At 38.5% G+C, this 22,028-nt stretch overlaps 1 protein-coding gene across 1 annotated transcript in view; it reads left to right on the top strand.

Annotated features, from left to right (window-relative positions):
- DENND2D (DENN domain containing 2D) overlaps positions 1-22,028 on the top strand; it is a 60,975-nt gene that overhangs the window by 11,351 nt on the left and 27,596 nt on the right. Inside the window, exons 2-4 of the mRNA XM_070745743.1 lie at positions 4,409-4,587; positions 7,637-7,749; positions 11,708-11,777. Coding sequence (XP_070601844.1) covers positions 4,409-4,587; positions 7,637-7,749; positions 11,708-11,777 — 362 coding nt within the window. The remainder of the gene's footprint in view (positions 1-4,408; positions 4,588-7,636; positions 7,750-11,707; positions 11,778-22,028) is intronic.

Below are 22,028 nucleotides of genomic sequence, written 5' to 3'. Positions count from 1 at the left end.
ATTAGGGAGAGGAGACTCTGGCATTTCATCTGATGGATGAGATAGCACTTCAAAACTGCTCGCAGGATTCCAAGAAACCAAGTCTTCAGTGGAAGCCTTTGAAGCGAGGAGCCCATTAATCTCCGTGCGTGTTTGTCTGCATATGTAGGTTTTGCAGCCTTTGCTGATTTGCAAAATTCCACGGCTGGTTCTACATCTTTGTTTTTTAATCTATAGCACAAAAATTTTGCACATTAACAAAAATGTATAAAAAAGAGCCTACAGAGGTTTTAGTCCAGAAATCTGTTGGGTATGGATGTGTCTTTTGCTCTCTGATACCAACACTCGGGGATTTGAGAATTAGCACTAAAGTAGCCCTTAACCCCCTCCGTTTTCTTCCCTTCTTCCTCAGCCAGTTATGGTAAGAAAAATGTTGGGTGTAGATCTGAGGGCAGTGGCAATTCTCTTCTGTATTATTTTTAAATTAGCTAAAAAAGAATATTGCCCAATAGTGACAAAGAAGGCAGCATTCATATTCAGTGCCACTTTTGCAGATTTCAGTTGTGCAATTCAAGAAGGAACTATGCAAGCCCTCTTCATAACATGTTAGGTCAATTTTCTTGTGAAATAATCTTGACTATAGTATTGTGATTCTTCAGATCACATTTTTTTCTGATTCCCTCCTCTTGCACCCTGATTTTAAGCTTATTTTTCAAAATGGTAGAGGCTTCAACTAAGTCATACAGTATATTAGAAAAATCTCCATCGCTTTTGAGATAGATAGAGCCGGGGTGGCGCAGCAGGTAGAGTGCTGTACTGCAGGCCACTGAATCTGACTGTAGATCTATAGGTCAGTGGTTCAAATATCACCGGCTCAAGGTTGACTCAGCCTTCCATCCTTCCGAGGTGGGTAAAGTGAGGACCCGGAATGTGGGGGCAATATGCTGGCTCTGTTAAAAAGTGCTATTGCTAACATGTTGTAAGCCGCCCTGAGTCTAAGGAGAAGGACAGTATAAAAATTGAATAAATAAATAAAAAAATAAAATAAAAAATAAATAAATTTAAATTAAAAAATATTATGCTACAATAATTTTATATTTATGCATACATTTTTTTTGGAATACACTTTTTCCTAATAATGTTTACATAATATTAGGATTTTTCCGGGTTAAAGATTCTGGCTATATTTTAAGAAGTTGTAATCATTTGGGAAATATAAACATTTTTAGAGGTGCAGTTCTCCAAAATAAGTTTTATAAGTGCCTAACTGAACTTGACTTTAATTTTATAAGTTTCAAATTATAATTTAGCATACCATTGGAAATATTTCTTGAAAGTAGCATTCCAATATAATTCATATCTATAATACAAATCATAAAGCAAGGGTTTTAAAAAAACTCATTCTATCTTGAATGCAATTTTGACGAACAGAGCTTTAGTCTTTTAAAAAATATTGTAAATTCTGCTCCTACTTTCCTCTTATTTTGGTATTTCCTAACCAACCAAAAGGAAATATTTGGTTGGTTTCGATGTCATCAATCAATGTAGGCAATCTATGGGGCTATGCTGTCAATTTTAAATTTAATTAGATTTGACATTGTACAGTATTGCTATATTAGAAACATAGAAGATTGATGGCAGAAAAAGACCTCATGGTCCATCTAGTCTGCCCTTATACTATTTCCTGTATTTTATCTTAGGATGGATATATGTTTATCCCAGGCATGTTTAAATTCAGTTACTGTGGATTTACCAACCACATCTGCTGGAAGTTTGTTCCAAACATTTTATATGCTGTGAGCTGCCCCGAGTCCTCAGAGAAGGGCGGCATACAAATCAAATCAATCAATCAATAAATCAATCAATAAATTATTCTATAGTTCCAATTGGAGGGTCTTCACTGACACTACATAGAAATAGAGGAGCAAGTGGGCAACTATATTTTGTTCCTATATTCAATTCAAATAATTGAGTCTTACAACCACATTTGGTTCAAAAACAGTTTTCAGATAATATTTATATGATTAATTCATATTTTTTCTAAAGTCTTAAGCAAAATAGCCATTACAGTATTGTGTGAAATAAACCATGCTATTAAAAGCTATAATATAATTGGTTGGTCTGTGCTGAGCATGCCCTATAGCCACAGCCAAAGTAGTTAATTAAGGGTGGCTTATAGCTTTAACATGTTTTTCAAATGCAGCTGATGTACAAGATATCAAGGGTATCGGGTGCTGACTTGGTTACATGGCAACTTGTTAATGTGTGCTTTATTCTCCCAGATTTGTTTCCTGCTCTGGTAATGACGTTCCTCATTTCTTTATCTATAGAATCTGCTGTCTAAGGCAAACACAGAAGGGATTTTCCTCTACACTCCTTGTATACTTAAAAACTTGATTTTTTTTTCCCTTCAGGCAATTGAATCAAAAGTTACATTGCCTCATGCAGTCATCTGTAATTTATTATTTAACTAAGTCAGAATAACTTATTTCCATTTATATACACATATTATTTATTTTTTTGTTTATTAAACTTTTATGCCACCCATCTCCCACACCCATCGCTCATCTATGGCTTTTGTTTTGTTCTGCTCTTTCTTTCCTTCCTTTCTGATCCAGGGATTAAGATTTAGAAACATAGAAACATAGAAGACTGAAGGCAGAAAAAGACCTCATGGTCCATCTAGTCTGCCCTTATACTATTTCCTGTATTTTATCTTACAATGGATATATGTTTATCCCAGGCATGTTTAAATTCAGTTACTGTGGATTTACCAACCACGTCTGCTGGAAGTTTGTTCCAAGGATCTACTACTCTTTCAGTGAAATAATATTTCCTCACGTTGCTTTTGATCTTTCCCCCAACTAACTTCAGATTGTGTCCCTTTGTTCTTGTGTTCACATTCCTATTAAAAACACTTCCCTGCTGAACCTTATTTAACCCTTTAACATATTTAAATGTTTCGATCATGTCCCCCCTTTTCCTTCTGTCCTCCAGACTATACAGATTGAGTTCATTAAGTCTTTCCTGATACGTTTTATGCTTAAGACCTTCCACCATTCTTGTAGCCTGTCTTTGGACCTGTTCATTTTTGTCAATATCTTTTTGTAGGTGAGATTTATAATGATTTTTTTTTATTCTTACTAGATAAATGCAATTAAACAAAGTTGAAAACAACTTTAATGAAAAATTGCCACCATTGAAGGAAAGCCTGAAGAGAGCAACAGATTTTTACCTAGCATCTACCTGCCAAGTGGATGTTATTGAAGGCATTCAAGAGACCAGGTGTCAGCATAGGGGTGAATGTAGAATACTCTCAATTCAGAGCAGGTTATTTTGAAGGCAGGAGCCCTAAGGCAAAAATTGTGAGCAGTCATCAAAGCTTTCTTGGGGACATTTTACATAAAGACTGAGGATGTGTGCATCAACAGATGATACGGGATGGGAGATGTGGCCATTGTTGATGTGCCTGCTAGCTATAAATGTTTGCTAGCTATGTATTGCTAATGAGAAAGAAGCTGGGGCAAATGTTGATGCACAAGAGGGCAAACCTTGCATGTTAAGTCTAGTGTCTGTAGGTAGCAGATAGGTTCTAAAATAGTGAGGAATGGTTTCAATTTGCTAGCTTTAGAAGCATTTATTTCAAGACAGGATTTAGGGGTAGCGATTTCTGACAGTCTCAAAATGGGTGAACAGTGCAGTCAGGCGATAGGGAAAGCAAGTAGGATGCTTGGCTGCATAGCTAGAGGTATAACAAGCAGGAAGAGGGAGATTATGATCCTGCTATATAGAGTGCTGGTGAGACCACATTTGGAATACTGTGTTCAGTTCTAGAGACCTCACCTACAAAAAGATATTGACAAAATTGAACGGGTCCAAAGACGAGCTACAAGAATGGTGGAAGGTCTTAAGCATAAAACGTATCAGGAAAGACTTAATGAACTCAATCTGTATAGTCTGGAGGACAGAAGGAAAAGGGGGGACATGATCGAAACATTTAAATATGTTAAAGGGTTAAATAAGGTCCAGGAGGGAAGTGTTTTTAATAGGAAAGTGAACACAAGAACAAGGGGACACAATCTGAAGTTAGTTGCGGGAAAGATCAAAAGCAACATGAGAAAATATTATTTTACTGAAAGAGTAGTAGATCCTTGGAACAAACGTCCAGCAGACATGGTAGATAAATCCACAGTAACTGAATTTAAACATGCCTGGGATAAACATATATCCATCCTAAGATAAAATACAGAAAATAGTATAAGGGCAGACTAGATGGACCATGAGGTCTTTTTCTACTGTCAGACTTCTATGTTTCTATGACAGATAATTCACTTTCCTTGTTATAGGATGTCTGATCTACGCCAACATTTTTACATTTTACATTTCTCAAACTATAAGTGATAACGTTGCTGTTGTTTTGCATTTACAGGTGACCCCCAGGATGCAAAGCCTACAGAAAACAAATCTGGTCCTGATGTAAGGCTGAAACAAAGAAGCAGTTTTTCTTATTCAGCTGGGCACCCATTTTTTGAATACCTGGTTGTGGTCTCACTTAAAAAGGACACAAGGGGAAATTATGAACCGAAGATTACCTATCAATTTCCAAAGGTAAGGAATTGAAAATGATTTCATCATGTGTAGAAATTAGAACATTGCCAGGAGCTCCTTTCAGATATTTCTCAGAGATAAATATGTGGCTGTGCTCCAATTTCATTTCATCTAGTGTTCTCTCTCCACTCCTTTTTAATTTCTACATAAAGCTTCTGGGTGAGATTATCCATCACCGTAGGATAAGCTATCATGAGTATGTGGATACATCTCAGTAAGTGATGCCGTCCACCCTTTTGCGGCGCTTTGGAGTTTACCAATGAGTTGAAGGAAATGAAATTTTGTGGATGCCTAGAGTAGTGCTGAAGGACAACATGGAGTAAATCCAAATTAGCACCTGCTATTAGGGCCTATTGCAAGGCATTGAGGGAGAGTGCTTGATTGTTGTCAGAGCTTCTAGATAGATAAAATCAAGAAACTGTTTGCCGGACAACTTATAGCAGACGTAGATAGGGAAGAAGGCACCAAGATTGTAATGGGCAGTCAGTTTGTCTTATTTGAGACAAACTGACTGTCCCCTAACAAAACAAAGTGCATGCATATCTGCTAAATCTTAGGTTGTGTTGGTCTAGTTGTGTGTTTCCCCAAAGTAATCCTCCCCTTAGTTAGAATCTGTGTCCTTCATTTTCTATTTTTGATCATTTGGGCCTCCTCATCTTTTGTTTTGCTTTGTGGTTTTGCTTCATATGGTTCCCTTTCCTAGTGCAGCAGTTTCATTTTATTTGACTATATATTTTCATCACTCATCCTATGTAGAAAGGGGAAGTATATGATTGATTCTTACGAAAAACATAAAAGTCTACCTTGCCTTTGTACAATTGGCTGCAAAATGACACAAGCCACCAAAGCCACCGGATGTAAATATAAGATGTTTAAGATGCAATCTGCTGTTCCACTGTTCTTGCATTCCTGAGCAGGTGCTCTCAAACTTCTTATTACGGGCATGACCTTGCTCCTAAGACATTCTATGGAGGCATCAAATACAGCAACTCTTGCTTAGATTAATAATCAACTTAGAAGCCTTTGCTATTATTGAGCTGAAATGCAACTCATCGACCTTTCAACTGGCAGAAAGAATAACACAATGACATTTAGATTTTTATTGCTGAACCTGCCCTGCTCCCTTTGTTTCTTTTCACATTGCTGCACCTGATTTCTTTTCAAAGTAAGGAATTTTATATATCTTAAAGCTGTCCTTGGACAAAGTTGGAGTAATAAGGAAAATAAACTAACATCGATTTACGACTGTCGATGAAGGGCTGAGTTAAAACACAATAATGGCAACATTAATGGGGCCCTGAAAAAGATATTGCTAGACATCTTTCTGCTGTGGTTAGCTGCAAATAGGAAAATCCCTAGATATGTTTACATTCTGATGAGAAGAAGGTTTCCTTAAATGAAGTTCTGCTTCATAATTGTGTGTCCATAGAAGGAAAGGTACATAGGAGCAGGTCTAAATTCCTACAAATCCTTTACTGGTTTTTTTCCCTTTTGCACAATCCTGCTTAATGCTGAGCAACAACCAAATTGTATATGTATGGGGTCTAGGAAGCTGTATACTGAATCAGATTGTCAAAATAGTGCATTTTATTCTGACTAGAAGCAGCTTTCAGAAGCAGCTTCCTGATTACCTTCTATGTCAGAGTCCTTCCACAGTCTGAGCATCGAGATTACATGTAGCCTCCAGAAAGTCACTTGGAAGTGACCTTCATGAGCTTCCAAACACTAAAATCAGGTTGTAATTTTTAACATGACAGAAGGAGAAAGTTATTAAATATACCGCTGGAAGATATCACATTAGTGTATTTAATTAATGTTTGATATTTATTTGGAAATGCCAGAATGTGACTTGGATTTTTTTTTCTCACAAAGCATCTACTTTACCACTGAGTAAGGAGTCTAAAAATACCAGTTTTTGTTTCTTCTTAGAGAAAATCATATTTTTAAAGACAGACCAGTATTCATTATATGGAGATTAAAAATATTTTCTTGTTGAACCCTGCATTTGGAAAATAAGTTATCAAATATTTCGCTACATATTGCTAATAATGATTATTGGATGTTACTTGAGAATGTAAAAAGTGCTTTATGAATATTATCTTAGCATCATTTTGAGAACAATAATTGTAGTATGTACAATATACTGTATATAATTATCTGTTTAAAAGAACTGAAAGTTTTTTTGAGCCTTTTTCAAGTCTCCAGAAATAGTTATACATTAGTACACATACCATACACAATTAAATACGAGCCTATAAGTAGGTGAAATTAGCAGACACTTCTTTGCTTGTGATTTTCACTTTTACATCTCTAACAAACTCAGACATTGGATTTTTTAAATCAAATCATAAGGAAAGTACTAGTCTGGTATTGTGGTTAAGGTGAGAAACCTGGAGATGGTGAATTCTAGTTCTACTTTAGGCACAAAGCCACTTGGGTCACCTTCAGCCAATCACTTCTTCTCAGCCATAGAAAGCACGCAATAGCAAACCATTTCCAAAATCTTATCAAAACTCTATGGCAGTGATGGGGATCCTTTCAGGTGCTGAAAAAGGGTGCGCGTGGGCTTTTGCACATGCATGAGTGCCCACACCCATAATTCAATGCCTGGGGAGGGTGAAAAAAACTTCCGCCTCCCCCTGGAGGCTGGAAGCGGACTGTTTCCAAACTTCTGGTGGGCCCAGTAGGCTTGTGTTTCACCCTCCCCAAGGCTCCAAAGGCTTCCCTGGAGCCGGGGAAAGGTAAAAACGCCCTCCCCCATCCCCCCGGAGGTTCTCTGGAAGCCAAAAACGCCCTCCCAGAGCCTCTGTGTGAGCCAAAAATCAGCTGGCTGGCACATTCATGCACGTTGGAACTGAGGTAGGGCAATGGCTCGCGTGCCAGCAGATATGGCTCCGCATGCTACCTGTGGCACCCGTGCCATTGGGTCGCCATCACTGCTCTAGGGACTTGTCCATGCACTTGTAAAGAATCAACACTGTCAAAAGTACAAATGCAAACAAATTTCTCTCACAACTTTGTTTTAGCTACTTTCTGCTTTGTGTTTCAGCGTGAGAATCTACTGAGAGGACAGCGTGAAGAAGAGGAAAGGTTGCTTCAGGCCATTCCCTTGTTCTGCTTCCCAAATGGTAATGAATGGGTACCCCTCATGGAGTATAAGAGGTAACTGTCCTGGGATAGTGTACAGCAAGGTTGTATAACTGTATTACAAGAGGCCAAGTACAGTGTTCCCTCGATTCGCGGGTTCGAACTTCGCGAAAAGTCTATACCACGGTTCTTCAAAAATATTAATTAGAAAATACTTCGTGGTTTTTTTCCCCTATACCATGGTTTTTTCTGCCCAATGACGTCATATGTCATCGCCAAATTTTTGTCCGCCTTTAATAAATATTTTTTTAATAAACTTTAATAAATCAACATGGTGAGTAATAATCTAAATGGTTGCTAAGGGAATGGGAAATTGCAATTTAGGGGTTTAAAGTGTTAAGGGAAGGCTTGTGATACTGTTCATAGCCAAAAATAGTGTATTTACTTCCGCATCTCTACTTCGTGGAAATTCGACTTTCGCGGGCAGTCTCGGAACGCATCCCCCGCGAAAGTCGAGGGAATGCCATGAAAAGCAAAGCAAACAAAAACAAAGTTCACATTTTCCTCATTTCTATATAGCAATCAGTCCAGAATTATTGTACCTTTATTCTACTCAGTGGAATAAATATATGATATTTTAGTAAACAAACGGTACTTGTTTAAATCAATAGGTACTTTGAATCTCTTCCCTCCCTTTTTTTAGGAAGAACTATTATTCTTGAGTTTTCCAGCACAGTTTGTTTGAGAAAATTTACCTGACAGATTATTCAGCAAGCAAATATTGCAACTTTCCCACTCTTGTTTTTGAAGATCTTCAGCCAAATGCTAATTTGGTGGCTTCCTGTATGTAGTAAATACAATGTTCTGAATCCCTGACTACAAATGGCACTTTGGAAGAGAAAAAGGTTGCAATCTTAACATTCAGGAGCAGCACTTTAGATGATCTGCAACCCCCCAAAGATGCCAACCGAGGAGGAAATGGGCTATTTTAATGGAATTTTATTTTAAGTAGGCATATTCCTATAGTTTTGTTTCAAGGGAGCATTTTAAAATGAATTCTGTTGAATAGCTTGGTGATTATGGGTTTTGCTGCTATTTTGCAAATACCGGTAGATGGTTTTTCATGCTTTTTTGTACACTGCTTTGGGTACCACAAAGGGAATTAGAATTGGTAATTATAATAAGTTAATATTCTTAGAGATTTCTTTTTTCTGAGCTTTAACTATACATGGTTGGTCGATCTCTTGACTCTGTGGCTAGGCTTATTAATTCTTACAATCAATCAGAATTGCGTTCTTGGAAAATTTTGGTATGGTAGTCCCAATAGATTTTGGATTTCAAAGCAGATTTAAAATCTGGCTAAAATAGATGCTGTACTGAACAGCCTTTCTTCGAGTCTGCGGAGAGGGGCGGCATACAAATCCAATAAATAATAATAATAATAATAATAATAATAATAATAATAATAATAACAACAACAACAACAACAACAATAATAATAATAACAATAATAGTAACAATAATAATTTCCACGCAGTGTTTTGCAAATTATTTATAAATAATATAAAATATTGGACCATTTTTCACATTTTGTTATTTTTATTAATTTTATACCTATTTTGCTGCTGACATTCTATCCTGGTACCTAGAGGCTAGGAGAGCCTAAATGGGGAACAACAGGCTTCAACTGAACCCTGACAAGCTGAGTGGCTCTGGGTTTTGCAGCCCTCCAGTTTAGGGGCCATCTTTCATACTGAATGGTACTGATCCAGTACAGGTTCAATGGTACTGCTCTGGTACAGACCTGATGTGCAGAATGAACAGCCTTCCGGAGTCTCTTCAAAGAACAGTTGGCAGTTGTAACTAGGAAGGACCTTTGCACAACTTCCTATTATTACCAGTTGTGCTATTCCTGGGTCAGGAAGCTCTCCAAACCGTCAACTTGGTCACCCCCCAGATAGCTTATTGCAACACGCGCACTATAGGAGGCTACTTTGAAGAATTTTCTGAGAAATCAACTGGTTGAAAATGTGGTGTAGGAAGTTATATGTGCCTCTAGAATGGCATGTTACACCTCTGCTCTGTGAGTTGCATTAGATGCCAGTTTGCTTTGGAATTCAATTCAAGGTACTGTTTTGATCTTTAAAGCCCTTCACGGCATGGAATCGAGTTGATTGAGGGACCCTTCCACCCAATTACATTTGCCCAGCACATTAAGCCCAGCAGAGGAGGTATGCTAGAGGTCAGTGATGGCAAACCTATGGCACAGGTGCCTCAGGTGGCACACGGAGCCATATCTGCTGGCATGCGAGCTGTTTGTTTGTTTGTTTATTTATTTATTTATTTATTAGATTTGTATGCCGCCCCTTTCCGTAGACTCGGGGCGGCTCACAACACAATAAAACAGTTCATAACAAATCTAATAATTTACAATTTAAAATATTTAAAAAAACCATTATTTAAGCAAACATACATACAAGCATACCATACATAAATTGAATTGAATAGGTCAAGGGGAGATGTCTCAGTTCCCCCATGCCTGACGACAAAGGTGGGTTTTAAGGAGTTTACGAAAGGCAAGGAGGGTAGGGGCAGTTCTAATCTCTGGGGGGAGCTGGTTTCAGAGAGTCGGGGCCGCCACAGAGAAGGCTCTTCGCCTGGGGCCCGCCAACCAACATTGTTTAGTTGACGGGACCCGGAGAAGGCCCACTCTGTGGGACCTAATCGGTTGCTGGGATTCGTGCGGCAGAAGGCGGTCTCAGAGATATTGTGATCCCATGCCATGAAGGGCTTTATAGGTCATAACCTTAAACCTGTTGCCCTAGCTCAGCTCCAATATGCATGTATGTGCCGGCCAGCTGATTTTTGGCTCACACAGAAGCTCTGGGAAGGCATTTTTGGCTTCCAGGGAGGCTCTGGGGGGGGAGGGGGAGGGTGTTTTTACCGTCCCCCAGCTCCAGGGAAGCCTTTTGAGTCTGGGGAGGGCGAAACATGGCCTACTGGGGCCACCAGGGAAACAGGCCGTTTCTGGCCTCCAGAAGACCTCAGTAGGGTGGGCAAAGCTGTTTTTGTCCTCCCCAGGCATTAAATTATGGGTGTGGGCAATAGCACACATGCATGCTCTTTCGGCACCTGAGGAAAAAAAGGTTTGCCATCACTGCTATAGGTCCTCTCTATAAAGGACTTTGGAATCAGGGTTTTTCTGTTGTGAACACTATTTCCTTTGAAGCGAGACTGGCTGCACCCTGACATTATTCCACAAATCCCTTAAGACATGGTTGTGTCATCAGGCTTGGGAATCTCAGAGAAGTGGCAAATTAGTGAAATGGCTATACAGTAACACCTCGTCTTACGAACCTAATTGGTTCCAGGGGGAGGTTTGTAAGACGAAAAGTTCGTAAGACGAAACATTGTTTCCCATAGGAAACAATGTAAAATCCATTAATCCGTGCAACGACCCCCCCCCCCCCGGCGCAAAAAACGCCGCCGCTTGGCTGGCACCTTTTGAAACAGTCGAACTTCCGGGTTCGGGAGGCCACCGAGAAGCCCCGCCGCCCAGCTGTCACCTTTTAAAACAGCCGGGGGGCTTCTCGGAGGCCTCCCGAAAGCCGAACCCGGAAGTTCGGGTTTGGCATTCGGGTTCAGGAGGATGCTGGGAAGCCCCCCGGCTGTTTCAAAAAGTGACAGCTGGGCGGCGGGGCTTCTTGGCGGCGGCGGCAGCGGGTTCGTAAGAAGAAACAAGTTCGTAAGAAGAGGCAAAAATTTTCTGAACCCCGGGTTCGTATCTCGGGTTGTTCGTAAGACGAGGGGTTCGTATCATGAGGTACCACTGTATTGCCTATCATGATAGTTCTACCTGCTACTCCGTCACTTGTAGCTTTGACTGGTGTTTTTAATTTGGATTTTTAATTTTTTTTTTTTTTAGTTTTCATTGTACACTGCTCAGAGTCATGTTTTGTGAGACGGGGAACTATATAAATATGATAAACAAACAAATAAACTAGTAACCTTCTATGTCTTTTATTCTTTGCAGTGAGACTTTTTCTTTCGTCCTTACCAATATTGATGGGAGTAGAAAAATTGGCTACTGCAGAAGACTGCTGGTAAATATTTCCTTTTTTTAAATTTTATTGGTTTGAAATAAAACTCTTGGTTTGAAATAAAACTCTTATTTGTTAAGAGTTTACTTGGCTGCGGTTGAGGCAATACATTCCATGCAGTCATATCTTCCCATATAATAAATAATTCTTTAAAATTCCAGAAAAATAAATATGTGTCATCGTGATTTAAAAATATTATTGACAATTTGAATCATGGTGCTAGTGTTTTTGCTAAATTAGAAAAAAAATGGATAATCCTTGATTTATGACTGGTTGTTTAGTGACCATTCAAATTTACAGCAGACCCCTGCCTCCAAAGTTACTTACAACCTGATCCTGAAGTTACAGCTGCTTCCGAGTCTCCTGCCTGTCTCCCCTCCATCCACCCGCTGTGTCCCCACATACCTTAGGCCTTCCTATCCCATCGGGCCCCACACCTCCTCACCCTGCATCACTCATTGCACACTTACCTTTCAAAGATCTCTGGAGCTCCATGGATTGAGTTAGGGAAAGAAGACAGGGTATCCCATTGTTGGGCCCAGTGGTGCGATCCTGGAAGCAGCCACAATTTTTTCAGCGACCATATTGAACTGTGGCCACTTGTAAAATTGTGACTATTCCAGGATCATTCCTGCAATAGAGTAGTTTGCTTCGCTTTCCTAACCATAAGCTCCACAACCTTCCATGATCCACAGTTATGGGATTTCTAGTAATAATCTGAAAGATACCACATTGGAGAAGGTAGCACTTAGTAATCTCACATTTAAAGCTTGAGCAGGCTATTCTATGGAAGAATACTTGGCTTCTGACCATTCCTGTATGCTCAGAAGCCATATTAGATCACAGTTGTTATTGAGCAAACGGATAAAATACAGAATTGGAAAAAGGATGTTTGTTAACTTCTGTTATGTACTGAATTAATTTAATTATGACAGTGATGTCCAAATTTAGTTACTTTGACTAGGCCAGCATTTGTGCTAGGATCAATAGTTCGATTTCTTGTTTCCTTAAATGTAAAAGTAGCAATATCAAACTTCAGAGAAGTTGACTTATTTGGGGAATAAATATAAATCTTGCATTGAAAAATACAAGACAGAAATGTAGCTTTGCTCCACTCTGACAAACAAACCTTTTATGGCCCTGTAACTTTGGACAGAACTGAAATTATGTTCCAAAGTTCTGGGCCATCTTAGATAAGAATAACACTTGGGTTACTGAGCCAATAAGAATTTATATCATTGGTCCTTTGTTACTCCTAGCTTTGTTAATAACCAAAGAATAAATGAGAAATGGCTACCTTATGCAAATATGGAGAGGAAAGAGAACATGGAGGGGAAAGGTAGACTGGTTGATTGGGATAAATAGAGAATATTAATAATGATTCCCTGAGACAGCCAGCTATAATTTCTGGCTAGAGTACTATAGGAGTGATGTGATTTTATTTTTGGTAAGTGCATATTTTTCTTTAATTATATGCTTCAGATAAAATAAGAGAAAAGATGAAGAGAGAGAAAGTAAAGGGAAAAGGGGGGCAAAATATGTTTTTAGAAAATCAAGAATGGACACAACAGATTACCACAAAACACTGTGGCTGAATCTGACTGGCTGACTCAGGGCTAATTTGGACCGAAGATAATTGCATTTGAGGAATATGCTACCTTCTCTTTCCACATAGACAGGAAGATTCAGGAATAAAAACGGGTTCAGATATTTAGAGTAAATACCCTTTGATGAGAAAGTAGATCAATCAGTCTGGTACAGCCATGCCTATTGCATTTTCTCTGGAAACTTAGCAAGAAACTATAGGCAATGAACAATGTGTGGCTTGCAAAGTCAGGGTGTGGAACAAGATTCCAAAGAAATAGTTTATGGTAGGAAACATAAGACAAATAGAAAGGATCCAAAAATGCAAGTTTTTTAAAAAAATGTTAAAGTCACACTATCTTATCCATCAACTTAATGATTGTCCCATGAGAAGCAGTAGTTGATTTGTTTGCTAATTTCTTGACAGTTTCCTCAGCTGGGAAGTTAGTTTTCAATACTGTAGGAGAGGGCTATAGAAGGTTTACAGGTCTCAAATGGGAAAATTCCTCTTCAGGGAGATATGAGTGACATAGGGGAAGGTTTGGTAGAGAAAGTTTGCCTATTTGCCGATGACTCTAAAGTGTGCAATAGGGTTGATATTCCTGGAGGTGTCTGTAATATGGTAAATGATTTAGCTTTACTAGATAAATGGTCAAAGCAACGGAAACTGCAGTTTAATATTTCCAAATGTAAAATAATGCACTTGGGGAAAAGGAATCCTCAATCAGAATATTGTATTGGCAGTTCTGTGTTAGCAAAAACTTCAGAAGAGAAGGATTTACGGGTAGTGATTTCTGACAGTCTCAAAATGGGTGAGCAGTGTGGTCGGGCGGTAGGAAAAGCAAGTAGGATGCTTGGCTGCATAGCTAGAGGTATAACAAGCAGGAAGAGGGAGATTGTGATCCCTCTATATAGAGCGCTGGTGAGACCACATTTGTAATACTGTGTTCAGTTCTGGAGACCTCACCTACAAAAGGATATTGACAAAAATGAACAGGTCCAAAGACGAGCTACAAGAATGGTGGAAGGTCTTAAGCATAAAACGTATCAGGAAAGACTTAATGAACTCAATCTGTATAGTCTGGAGGACAGAAAGAAAAGCGGGGACATGATCGAAACATTTAAATATGTTAAAGGGTTAAATAAGGTTCCGGAGGGAAGTGTTTTTAATAGGAAAGTGAACACAAGAACAAGGGAACACAATCTGAAGTTAGTTGGGGGAAAGATCAAAAGCAACATGAGAAAATATTATTTTACTGAAAGAGTAGTAGATCCTTGGAACAAACTTCCAGCAGACGTGGTTGGTAAATCCACAGTAACTGAATTTAAACATGCCTGGGATAAACATATATCCATCCTAACATAAAATACAGGAAATAGTATAAGGGCAGACTAGATGGACCATGAGGTCTTTTTCTGCCGTCAGTCTTCTATGTTTCTATTTTCCTTGTAGTTATAAAAGATCAATAGCATCTACTTTGGGAATTTATACCCATATGAAGTGAAATAAAGTTATTTAAGTTATAATTAGTAAATATTATCCAGTCCCTGTATATGCTTCCCGTTATTAAAAATTATTCTAAAAAATTATGCAGACTCCAAACAGAATTGCAAATGGGATTTAAAATATTTATAATGGGGTAATTTTGTGTTGAGTTGCTGATGTGCACAAATCTCTTTTAAATTAATTTAACCTCCTTCTCTAACATGATGATCTCCAAATATATTAGGTTATAAATTTATAATAAATTAATCATCTCTTCCAACTAAAAATCATGTTATGTAGGAGTGATAGAACTGGTAACCACATGATCTTTGGCAGCACAATAATCAAATTGACTTGGGGATGATAGGATTGGTAGTTAAAATATTCATGGTAGTATAAATGGATACTTCATAATTTAAGATTACAAAGTTGGGATAAACTGAAGTGTTTCTCACTTGCCTAATTTATACATTCACTGTTATAATGTTATGTTTTAATTAAGGGGAAGAAAGTAACAATAGTAGTTACTACTGATCTTGATAGCATTAATGCTTTTCCCTGAAGTAGATAATTTGGTAGCTATTTTGAACAATTGTAAAGACATGTGAATGTAGACTTGTGTGAACATCCTAGGGATGAGGAGGTGCTTGATGTGACCAGGACTGATGATCTGTTTGGTTGCAGTTGGGCCAGCATGGAACCATCCCCTTCACCTGGTTGCTGGGCTCAGCACTTGTGATGCAGTCCTGTTTTAGCTCTGCAGAAGACCAGAAACCTGGCTTCCATGATCAGTTAATAGGCTGTATTTTGAAATGCAGAACAATTTATCTATCTATGATATATATCAAAAACCCTTTTTCAGATCTTCCATAATATTTATACTGCACAGTAGGCAAATGTTGGCAACTTTTCACCACCAGATGGCAACAAAGAAATGCAACTAAATCTTTGCTGCCATCTAGTGGCCAATCAGTTGCTTTGTTGGTAGATAGATTATCAACTGGATTTCCTTTGTTTTGTTTTAAAATGTTTCACTTCTCACCCAAGCAAAGCTTTGTTTTGCTCTTAGCAAAACAAAGAAACTCCAGTTGCCTTTTGAAAAAAGCACCTTTGGGATAACTGTGACTTGGATGACTGAGAATCTCCATAGAAATTTAAGAAATCACTTTTTTTGCTGCCATCTAGTGACCATTAGATTAATGGATTCAAGTCTTGTGGGGTGGAGGTGGGGATTATTGGATACAGTGACCAAGTACTGACCTTCCAAGAACCGTCAATACATTCTATATGGCAACTAGATAATTTTTTCCCTATATTTGGTAATGTCACAAAATCTCATAGTGTCGTGTGCTTCTGCTGTATATACTTTCATTTGCATCTGAGTTACATTATACCATTTGTAGATGGGCTCTAGGACTCTTGATTTCCATATATGTGTTATACAAACTTGTAATCCAGGTTTATCCTTTTCCTTTTTTTGTACCTGCCTCGTACATAACAGTATGTTTTTATACCGAGATCTGTGAAGTAGATTTTAGAACATTTTACAACTACCACAATTTAGAAACTGAAGCACTGGTGGCTTCCTTTTTAATAAGTGGATGTGTTAACAGGTAGTCTGAAATGAAACAAAATAAAACAATATGTCCTATGATTTAAAGAGAAAAGCCAATGTAAAACACAGGTGCCACCTAAATGCACATTTCCCTCTTCCTGTCAGTAGCTCACTCCACCCTGCTTTCACCAGCTTAGTTTCTGCTTTCATTTCTTATTTTTCACATCAGTCCCTCACCATCTTTAAGTGCTTTTGTCATAAAGAAGACCTGTTTCTCACCCGTTTCTATTATTGCTTCTTACAGTTCATCTTTAGATATTTACAGAAAAAAGACTTTGAAATGATCTCTCTGGGCAAAATCAAACAAACATAGAAACATAGAAGTCTGACGGCAGAAAAAGACCTCATGGTCCATCTAGTCTGCCCTTATACTATTTTCTGTATTTTATCTTAGGATGGATATATGTTTATCCCAGGCATGTTTAAATTCAGTTACTGTGGATTTATCTACCAAGTCTGCTGGAAGTTTGTTCCAAGGATCTACTACTCTTTCAGTAAAATAATATTTTCTCATGTTGCTTTTGATCTTTCCCCCAACTAACTTCAGATTGTGTCCCCTTGTTCTTGTGTTCACTTTCCTATTAAAAACACTTCCCTCCTGGACCTTATTTAACCCTTTAATATATTTAAATGTTTCGATCATGTCCCCCCTTTTCCTTCTGTCCTCCAGACTATACAGATTGAGTTCATTAAGTCTTTCCTGATACGTTTTATGCTTAAGACCTTCCACCATTCTTGTAGCCCGTCTTTGGACCCGTTCAATTTTGTCAATATCTTTTTGTAGGTGAGGTCTCCAGAACTGAACACAGTATTCCAAATGTGGTCTCACCAGCATTCTATATAGCGGGATCATAATCTCCCTCTTCCTGCTTGTTATACCTCTAGCTATGCAGCCAAGCATCCTACTTGCTTTCCCTACCGCCTGACTGCACTGTTCACCCATTTTGAGACTGTCAGAAATCACTACCCCTAAATCCTTTTCTTTTGAAGTATTTGCCAACACTGAACTGCCAATACAATACTCAGATTGAGGATTCCTTTTCCCCAAGTGCATTATTTTACATTTGGAAACATTAAACTGCAGTTTCCATTGCTTAGACCATTTATCTAGTAAAGCTAAATCATTTACCATATTACAGACGCCTCCAGGAATATCAACCCTATTGCACACTTTAGAGTCATCGGCAAATAGGCAAACCTTCCCTACCAAACCTTCCCCTATGTCACTCACAAATATATTAAAAAGAATAGGACCCAGAACAGATCCTTGTGGCACACCACTTGTAACCTGACTCTGCTCAGAATACTCGCCATTAACAATAACTCTCTGATGTCTACGCTTCAGCCAGCTGCAAATCCATTGAACTATCCAGGGATTAAGTCCAATCTTCACTAATTTATCTATCAGCTCTTTATGTGGAACCGTATCAAAGGCTTTGCATTTTGTTTTATAGCTATCCTTTTGCATTAATTGATTTACTGTCCATGTATTAATTTTAGAGATACAATTAGAAAAAAAAAGTTAAGGCAATCTTGCAGTTCATTACTTTGGAAAGTCTTCTCAAACTCCTTTAAAAAGCTCCCTTTAGCTGAGATGATTAGGAAAGAAGAGAGAGCTTACAATGGAGAAATCAGCAACATTCTGAACAGCTGCCCAGCATTCTGTCCCATAGGTCACAGCATCTATTGGCTGGAAAGGGTAAAAATATAAATCTCAGAAGCTTCATCTTGCACAGTGAATAAATTAAAAGGAAATAGTTGTTTTGTATGTTCTTAGGCAGCAGTTTACCAAATGAATGGGATATCATGATATAAACATAAATAAGACAAATTGCAAAGTATCTTCCAATTAATATAATGTGTTAAATAATGATTAATAGTTTCAGCCATAGAGAAAACTTCTGTTAATCAGTAAGCTGCCTCAGGACTTTAACTACTTAATAAATTAGAGGCACACACCCACACACACTTTTATATATATAGCTGGGACAGTGGCTGGGTCAATGCCTACAAGTGGAACCTTACTCTCTGCAATTATGTGGGCACAATATCAAAAAAGGATTAAAGTGTTTGCACACTTGAAGGACTGTGTAATAATTAAGAGAAACTGCTTCTGAACCAAGGTGAACATTTTTTTAAAGTTTTGACCTTAAGCTGGAAAAAAGGACTCACAATCCTTTAACTCCAGTGGCATTTGTAATAAATACAGTGGTACCTCGGTACTCGACCACAATTCGTTCCAGAAGTGTGGTCGAGAACCGATTTGGTCGAGTACCGAATTTATTTATCCCATAGGAAATAATGGAAATGGATTTAATTGGTTCCCAGCCCGTGTTAACTCGCTGGGAACCAATTAAATCTATTTTCTTTATTTCCAATGGGATAAATAAATTCGCTACTCCAAGCTGCAGGAAAGGTGGGGGCTGCTGCAATCCCGGCAGCTTTGGGGGGCTCTTTTCCTCATTGCTTCCTTTTATTACCTGTAAGCAGCTTCAAAAACTTTCTCCTTCCCTGTGGCTGCAACAGCGGCGGCTTCTTCCAGTAGCAAGAGCGCCGGGAAGTCACGTAATGAAGGGAAGCTGCTGGAGCGGCAGCAACTGCTGAGATGGCTCCGGCGGCTTCCCCTCATCACGTGACGTTCCCGGCGCTGTTGCTACTGGAAGGGAAGCCGCCACAGGGAAGGAGAAAGTTTTTGAAGCTGCTTACAGGTAATAAGAGGAAGCAATGAGGAAAGGAGCCCCCAGAAGCTGCCAGGATTGCAGCAGCCCCCACCCTTCCTGCAGCTTGGAGCTCTTAGAGAGCTCCTCAGCCCCCTGAAGCTGCCGGGATTACATTTCGGATAATGAACAAAATTTTCTCTGGCTGTTCGGTATCTGAATTTTTGTTCAAATACCGAAGCAAATTTTTGCCGAAAATTTTGTTCATTATCCGAAATGTACGAGAAAGGAAGCGTTCGAGTACCGAGGTACCACTGTATTTCAGTTGTAGGAGTTTAGAAGAAAGGAATGAGGGAAAAAAACTGGGACAAGCTAAGTATGACCACTCTTTGGGTCCATTTAGGTTGAACAGGTATTCCTGTAAGTAAATAGGGTGCACCTTTAATAAAGATCATCTTCCCATATCTTCCCTGCTTTTCTTTTGGTATGATTTTTTCCCATTGAGAGATATAGCTCTTGAGCAAGTAAGATTGAAAGATATTTCCCTCCTTCCTGAAACCGTTATTCATTAATATTGATGTTTGATAGAAATTTAGCATGGCCAGGATTGAGATTTGCTATTATCACGTCTGGTAATGTGGTGCAACCACCTTATGTCCTCATTTAGTACCTTCTTTAAAGGGGAAGAATAAAAGGTAGTACATTCATTTCCTCATAAGACGATATTAGGTTGAACTTTAGATTCCTTGCGTTGGGATATATCAGGCTTTTTCTATTTAAAAATCTCATCTCAAAATGATCATATTTCCAAAGTAATAGTGGGATGGAACAGATAGTTTCGAGGCTAATTTTATGGCATAAAATTCTTCTTGGAAGGAATACACAGTGGAGTGGAGGCTTTGGTTCTCTCTGAGCCAAACAAGATATTTCTTTATAGGTAACATCTTCAGATTGCACAGAGCTTTCTTTCTTTCTTTCTTTCTTTCTTTCTTTCTTTCTTTCTTTCTTCATTCATTTATTTATTTTATTTATTTTATTTATTTTATTTATTTTATTTATTTTATTTATTTTATTTATTTTATTTATTTTATTTATTTTATTTATTTATTTTGTCCAATACACAATGAGAGTTTTAGTGGGTATATATCTATATACACATAGTAAAATACATGATGAAGGTTATATAGGAGATACTCATAGTAAAATATATCTAAGAAATAATAGAAAAGAAGATATAGTAATAGAACATATCAATGAAAGAATAGAAGAAGAGATGTAAGAATAGAAGAAAGGTATAGGAGATATAGGAGAGCAATAGGACAGGGGACAGAAGGCACTCTAGTGCACTTGTACTCGCCCCTTACTGACCTCTTAGGAATCTGGATAGTCTAAGGGTAAAGTGTTGGGGGTTTGGGGATAACACCCTGGAGTCCGGTAATGAGTTCCACGCTTCGACAACTCGGTTACTGAAGTCATATTTTTTACAGTCAAGTTTGGAGCGGTTAATATTAAGTTTAAATTTGTTGTGTGCTCTTGTGTTGTTGTGGTTGAAGCTGAAGTAGTCGCCGACAGGCAGGACGTTGCAGCATATGATCTTGTGGGCAATACTTAGATCTTGTTTAAGGCGTCTTAGTTCTAAACTTTCTAGGCCCAGGATTGAAAGTCTAGTCTCATAGGGTATTCTATTTCGAGTGGAGGAGTGAAGGGTTCTTCTGGTGAAGTATCTTTGGACATTTTCAAGGGTGTTAATGTCTGAGATGCGATATGGGTTCCAAACAGATGAACTGTATTCGAGGGTGGGTCTGGCAAAAGTTTTGTAAGCTCTGGTAAAGATATTGACAAAATTGAACGGGTCCAAAGACGGGCTACAAGAATGGTGGAAGGTCTTAAGCATCAGGAAAGACTTAATGAACTCAATCTGTATAGTCTGGAGGACAGAAGGAAAAGGGGGGACATGATCGAAACATTTAAATATATTAAAGGGTTAAATAAGGTCCAGGAGGGAAGTGTTTTTAATAGGAAAGTGAACACAAGAACAAGGGGACACAATCTGAAGTTAGTTGGGGGAAAGATCAAAAGCAACATAAGAAAATATTATTTTACTGAAAGAGTAGTAGCTCCTTGGAACAAACTTCCAGCAGACGTGGTAGATAAATCCACAGTAACTGAATTTAAACATGCCTGGGATAAACATATATCCATCCTAAGATAAAATACAGAAAATAGTATAAGGGCAGACTAGATGGACCATGAGGTCTCTTTCTGCCGTCAGACTTCTATGTTTCTATGTGTGAGATTGCCAGAGCAGAAGCCACATAGGATTAGGTTTACAACTCTTGAAGCCTTCTTGGCTATATTGTTGCAGTGGGCTTTGGCACTTAAATCTTTTGTTATTAGTATACCAAGGTCTTTAACTGAGGGGGGATTATCTGTGATAATTTGATTATTCAGTTTGTATTTGGAGTTCAGATTCTTCTTCCCAATGTGTAGGACAGAGCATTTACTAGTTGAGATTTGGAGTTGCCATGTATTAGACCACTCAGAAAGAGCGTCAAGGCCTTTTTGGAGAGTAGTTGTGTGGTGTTGAAGAGTTTTACATTGTCGGTGAAGAGGACACAGCTGGTTGTGATGTAATCGCAAAGGTCATTGATGTAGAGAATGAAGAGCGTTGGTCCCAGTACGCTACCTTGGGGAACACCGCTTTTAACTGGGACGGGGGTGGATATGGTGCTTCCTATTTTGACCACTTGTTGTCTGTTTGACAATACAGTTTAAGTTGTTCAGGTCTGAGCTGTATCTAGTAAGAAACTCTAGTTAGCAGGACCAGCTTGTGAAAAATAAACATTTTTTGTTTTGTTCATTATAGATAAATTGGGCTTCTTACTGCTTTCGGTGGAAAATTGTGAAAAAGA

The sequence above is a fragment of the Erythrolamprus reginae genome, chromosome 3 (genome assembly GCF_031021105.1).
Source record: "Erythrolamprus reginae isolate rEryReg1 chromosome 3, rEryReg1.hap1, whole genome shotgun sequence".
In the NCBI taxonomy this organism is placed as follows: domain Eukaryota; kingdom Metazoa; phylum Chordata; class Lepidosauria; order Squamata; family Dipsadidae; genus Erythrolamprus; species Erythrolamprus reginae.
Note: the sequence above shows the minus strand (reverse complement) of the source record. Positions and strands in the feature narration are given on the sequence as shown.